General features: G+C 40.7%; 1 protein-coding gene across 1 annotated transcript; it reads right to left on the bottom strand.

Annotated features, from left to right (window-relative positions):
• Positions 1-2,440: 2,440 nt before the first annotated feature.
• On the bottom strand, positions 2,441-4,877 carry LOC131568017 (fatty acid-binding protein, liver-like). The gene is made up of 4 exons (XM_058819856.1): positions 4,754-4,877; positions 3,193-3,365; positions 2,831-2,920; positions 2,441-2,549 (listed from the first exon to the last, which is right to left on the bottom strand). Exons 1-4 carry the CDS (start codon positions 4,818-4,820, stop codon positions 2,499-2,501), a joined length of 381 nt encoding a protein of 126 aa, XP_058675839.1. The 5' UTR covers positions 4,821-4,877; the 3' UTR covers positions 2,441-2,498.
• Between the last annotated feature and the right edge of the window lie 1,176 nt (positions 4,878-6,053).

The following is a 6,053-nucleotide window of genomic DNA, read 5'->3' on the forward strand; positions in this document are numbered from 1 at the left end:
AGTGTCTGCATTTTCATGTGAGGGATTTGCAGCAAACTCCTGCAGGGACAGAAAGACTTGGAGCTGATGCAGCCCTGGTGTCTGCCACCAGTGTATTTTCATCTTTATTTTTAATATTCATGAATGGAAACTGGTGGGAGGACATTGCTGTTCATATCTTGGCATCTCACATGAAGAAGTGCCTGATTTTTACAGGTTTTGAATGACAGATGATTCAAGTTTGAATGGCAGATGAAGTTCAGTCACTAACACAGGAGATGTGCAGACATATACACTTCCCAAAAAAATGGAATTTGTGTGGTTTTATGTTCAGGGTCTGTGTGCAGGACTCAACAGAGAAGGGATGGGGATCTCTGATCATGTTTTTTGCATTAAATATTTACAGTTAGCATCTTTCTGTATGCAAGCAGCAGGTCGAGTTGTTACCTTGTGCAATATAAACACAGATCTGCTCACACAAATCATTAAAAGAACCTAAAAATCCAGCCAAGAACGCACATCAGAGACTGGAATTGTGGTGGGAGTGCTTGGCACAGAGCAAAAAATAAAAAAAAAAAAAACATTTTACAGACATTCTGAAAACAATTAATTTACCAGAGAGTGGACTTTGATGGATGGGAATCCATGCTGCCAGGAATACCTTGTCAGAGCTTGTCAGATTGGGAATCAAAACTTGGAACAAGATCCAAGTTAGATTATAAATACTCCAGTGGAGTCCTTCACAGAAAAATGCACAGAAAATTTGTTTTTGTGGAATAGTGAATCCAGAGCTGCCATCCCAGGCTGCTGTGCCATTGAGGAATGTTCATTTCTTCGGGCCATGGGACACAGATCTCAGTCTGATCAGCATCCCTCAGGTTTGACTGCTTCACATGAGGACCTGCACTGAATGTTCCACCCAGATCTGGGGTGCCCTGTGGCAGAAGGACATTGCCAGAAGGATGGGAAAGATTGGCACCATTGCTGGAAAAGTGAAGTCATTGCAGTCGTGAAGAAAGCCAGGTGAAGTGTTCTTTTAATTTTTTAGAATTTTAGCCATTAGAATGACTTGGCATGAGCTGAAGTTCTAAATAAGGTCAGCGTGCTTTTAGTGTGTGGTATCTGCAACAATGATTTTGTAACGGGTTTGCAATGAGTGATGAAGGATCTCTGCCTTGGCTTAGAAATAAACCTGAGGTGTCTTGCATGTTCCAGCCTCCAGTTTGCAGGCACAGCCTTGGATCCTCGCAGACCTGCAGCACTCTGTGAATTTCCTGCTGGAAAACCACAGCGTGTGTTTGGTTTGGTTTCAGGGTGTGTTTGCAGCAGTTCCCCAGCAACTCCCAGAGAGAAGGGTGCTGAGTTCTTGGGTGCCTTTTTGCAGCACCAGAGCTTTAAAGCAGCTTTAAAGCAGCCTCCTCCTCCTCCCTGAGCTTTACCAGCCCCGATTTCCGTGCTGCTGATCTTATTTCTGTGTAACTCACATGGAATTTCATTCTGCTGCAGGGCTGTGCCTGGCATTGGAGCTGCCTGGGAAGCAGAATGAGCACAATGATCCTTTATGCCACTGAAACTCCCCCTGAGAGCAGCCTTGTCCCAGAATGAGAATACACTTCCCAAATTGCTTGTGTCACATTGTGTTGGTAATAAATGACAACTTCTCCCCTCACAAACTGCTCTCCTAGCATGGGGAGATGGGAACTCAGCACTCTTCACTGGGATAAACCTCCCCATGAGGGTTTTAAATGGCATTATTAATCCAACAGCTTTATTCATGAGGTCTTGCACCTAAAACCAATTCTAACAAATCTGCAGTGACTTCAGTTGTGAAATGGGGCTGCTGATACAATAATAAGATATAATCTCCTGTGTGTTTTATACTTAATAGAGACACGGGGTCTGAACAAAGTCTGGTTTACTTCAGCCTCACAGACTTGGGCCATGACAAGACATTTGGGAGAGTTCATTGCAAATTGGAAGAATGTTTAATTCTCTTTCCTCTTAATTGCACTTCTGTGTAATTCAGTTTAAGAACAGCCATCCCTGTTGTTAATGACTGCTGAGTGCTTCACAGCTTTTCAAATATTGCTGTTTCTATTGCTGGGGCATGTGGTTCAGATCAGCCCAACAAATGCCTGATTGTTCTGTGCTGGCCCGGTCACAGAGAACGGGGTTGGTTAAAAACCAACCTGCAGCAGGAGCAGGAACTAAAGCTGAGTGTGTTCAGTCTGTGTGTGAGAAATCAAGGAGCATTTCTGTAGCTTTTGGCTGCTCCCAAGGATTACTGTGCTGAGCTGGAGCTGTGTGATTTATCCAGGTCGGGTTGTCTGGGAGGCAAATTTCTGTCACTGAGGACAGAGGGGAAAACACAGTCCTGTAACAAGGGACTGCTGTGAGAAAGGAGAGCAGAAATCATCACGATTTCCTGTGCTGTTTGTTCAGATAAAACAGAGCTCACACCTTGTGGAAAGTGCACTTTATTTCAGGTATGTAAAGGTGTCACACAGGAGGATCTGTCTTTAGGCTTTCTTGCCTCTTCTGACAAGTGTTACTCCACCATATGTTATAGTCTGTGGAGACAAATACACGTTTTTATAGCTAAGTGTCAGAAGTGTCTGTAATTCATGCATAAATCCATCCTAGTCCACAAGAAAACACAGTCACAGCACCTGCCTGTAAATATGTGTACAACACTAAAATATATGTACAACATTTGCATGAAGGAAAAGTTGCAGTTTTTTGTGCTGCTTAGAGCAGTCTTTATCCACTCTGTAAACACTCTGAGCTAGCCAACATTTTTTCCTTCAGCATTTTTCTGCAAGTGCCTTTATTTTCACTTATTTGCACTTACCTCCACCATTTCATTTCCTTTTACTTCCTGCTCATGAGAGAATTTGTCTGATTTGCACACCAGCTTCCCATTGACCAAGTTCACAGTGCACTGTTGGGACATTTAAAAAACATTTTTAAAAATTAGATTTTGGCATTCAATTCCAGTAAGTAGAGGACTAATAGGAAATAAATTACACTCCTGTTTCATAATGACAGCTGTTAATTTGAACTGGAGAGCATTTGAATAGGAGTTTTAAGAACATTTCTGTTTGTTAAAGTGGTAGAAATATTTGCAAATTGAACTGGTACAAACAAATTCCGCTCACACACAAACTGAGGTTTAGGGATAAATAAAGATGTCCTGTTCTAGGAATGCTTTACCTTCAGCTTCCTGCCATCCATGGTGGTGATGTCAGCCTCCTTGCCCAGTGTAAATGAGTTGGTTACAGATTTGTTGGGTGTTTTGGATGTCACAACAAAATCATTGCCTTTTTGTTGTATTTCAACTACAGGCTTAATATCTTTGGCCATTTTGATGGTGTCATCTGGCAACCCTGCAAAAACAGGCAAAACAGGACTTTTGTTATGGAAATAGCAAAATAGCAAATTGTGCCTTCCAACAAAGGCACAGAAATCCAAACCAGTATTGGAAGGTGATGTCCAAGTTAAAAGACAAATCCTGGTTTGGATTCCTCTCTTCTCTATGGTTTTTTTGTTCCATTCCTTCCAGTCTGGTTAGGTTTTGGTGTGATATCTGGTGATGTGTCACATTATGCAGTTTCTTCTCCTAAGGGCTGCCCATGGGGTGATGATTCTCCATGAAAAGAACCACGTGTGCATTACTTTATTCTCCCGGGGAGTTGGGGGATTATCTGTCCAGTCAGAGCTGGAACACTGGGAGAAGCTCACACTCCCTTTTTGGGGTGTCCCTGGCATGATTTGGAGGTGTCATTGTCACCAGGAGAGGGGTTGGTTTTGTCACGCTGTCAGACCAGGCTTTCCAACTGGAACTGGATCTTACTCCACTGAATATCTCCTATTTACTGTTCACAACCCAACAGGAATGTTTTATTGGCAAAGGTAAGTGCACATTTATTGGTGTAGCCAACTGGACCTGGATCTTCCTCTCCTGAATATCTCCTATTTCCTCTTCAAAACCCCAACAGGAACCTTTTGGCAAAGGTAAGTGCACATTTATTGGTGTAGCACCTCCTAATCCTCTCAGATTAGATTTATAATCACCCAGAGATTACTGACATTATCACACTTGATAAGCACTGCCAGGTTTCTGACCACTTCTAGGTGTTAATTATTCCCAGATTACTGACAGCATTTGTGCTGCAGGAACAGCTTCTGTACAATAATTGGGAGGCTGAATAAATCATTGATGGCTTTTTCTAGTTATATATGTTAATAAATTACAGATAATCAACACAACAACTCTTCTTTGGGGGTTACCTGTAACATTTCTGCATCAATATATATTATATGTCATATATTATATGTTATATATTATATCTTATATGTTACATATAATATATATATAATATATAATATATAATATAAAATATAAAATATATTATATATTATATATTATATATTATATATTATATATTATATATTATATATTATATATTATATATTATATATTATATATTATATATTATATATTATATATTATATATTATATGAGATGTTATATGTTATATGTTACATATTATATATTATATAGTAGATAGTTGATAATATATATTACATATAATTATTATATATATTATATATATTATCTATTATAACTTTCAGCTTCTTTTCCCATCCAAATTCAATCAAACAGACTGAACCAAGCAGGGCAGTTTGTCCCAGAAGGAAAAGGACAAATCCATGGGAACACAGCAGTCAGAGCTGTGCTGGCAGTGGCTGAGGAGGAGGAGGAGGCACTTACCCAGAGCCTTGAGGAAGGCCTCGAGGTTCTCCTGAGCGTAGATGTTCCAGGTGCCAGTGAATGCCATGGTGGGACACAGCAAGGGCTGCCCCTGCCCACGGGGATGCTCTTTATGGAAGCACAGGGGCCAGCCCAGATTGGCAGAGGGCTAATTATTAACTGGGAACAGCAATCATTAATCAGTTATTTGTTCTTAATGATCATAACCTCTCGTTCATGCTGCTCTTACCTTGAGGGCTGGGGTGCTGTGTTTGTTGTGGGGTACTGACCTCGTGTCCAGCCTTGTTGGAAAGTGTTGCAGTGCAGCTTCATTTGTTTGCTTTTTATTCACAACTTCAGTGTTTAACACATTCTCTGTGACTTGGGTAGAATTCTTCAGATAAAATTACAGTAGATCAAGGTGATTGGTGTTGTACAGCAGGAACTTCCTAATTATAACAATGTTCTCTGCTGTGAACCTTAATGAATGAATAAAATAGAATGAATAAAATCATTCTATTTCTTTTAAAATTGGGGGCCTCCCATTGAGGACAGGCAAAATCATGTTGGAGTGGGACATGAGTGATGACTTTATCCAGCAGATGTCAGTGATGTGCATCTAATGGAATTGAACTAAACTCAGCTTCTTTTTACTTTTTATTTTAATAGAAGATAAAAGATGAAACAGGGAACATTGCTGGGAGAGTGAATGCAGGAAGCAAATAGGATGTGTTATTTTTTCTTCTCACCAACTACACAAGGATTTCTTCACTCACTCCAGCCCTTGAGAAGTTCCTTGCTGTCTGTGCAGGCCTGACTGTTGATTTTGGAAGACTTTCATTAGATGTGCCTTGCAATTAGATTGCTTAATTCAAACAGAGCCTTATCCCAGGGGTGGGTGACCTCTCTGAGTTAACTTTTCATTCTATTTAAATAGAGACACAAGTCACAAGCTCAGCTTCTTCTTACCAACTCACCACCCTTTTTTAGTAGGTAATTTTAAAGAAGGCTTACACAGAAAGAGCCAGATTTGTGACTACATTTACCTGTGAGAATTCCTGATTTGCAGGGTCATTTTAATGTGTGGAGCATGTCCTGACTTCCCATGCACCCACAGGTGGAGCGATTTCATAATGGATATACTCAAAGCAGTGCTGAGATGGCACCAAGGGGTTGAGTTTAATGACACACGCACAGAGGCTACAAGAAAATCTGTCACATGTAGAGATTTAATACAAAACCCCTCCACTGAAAGCCCCACACAGATTTACCAGGGCAGAGTCTGTCTGGAGGGTGAACATGCAGTGCACACACGTGTGAG

Source organism: Ammospiza caudacuta, chromosome 25 (assembly GCF_027887145.1).
Source record: "Ammospiza caudacuta isolate bAmmCau1 chromosome 25, bAmmCau1.pri, whole genome shotgun sequence".
Lineage (NCBI taxonomy): Eukaryota > Metazoa > Chordata > Aves > Passeriformes > Passerellidae > Ammospiza > Ammospiza caudacuta.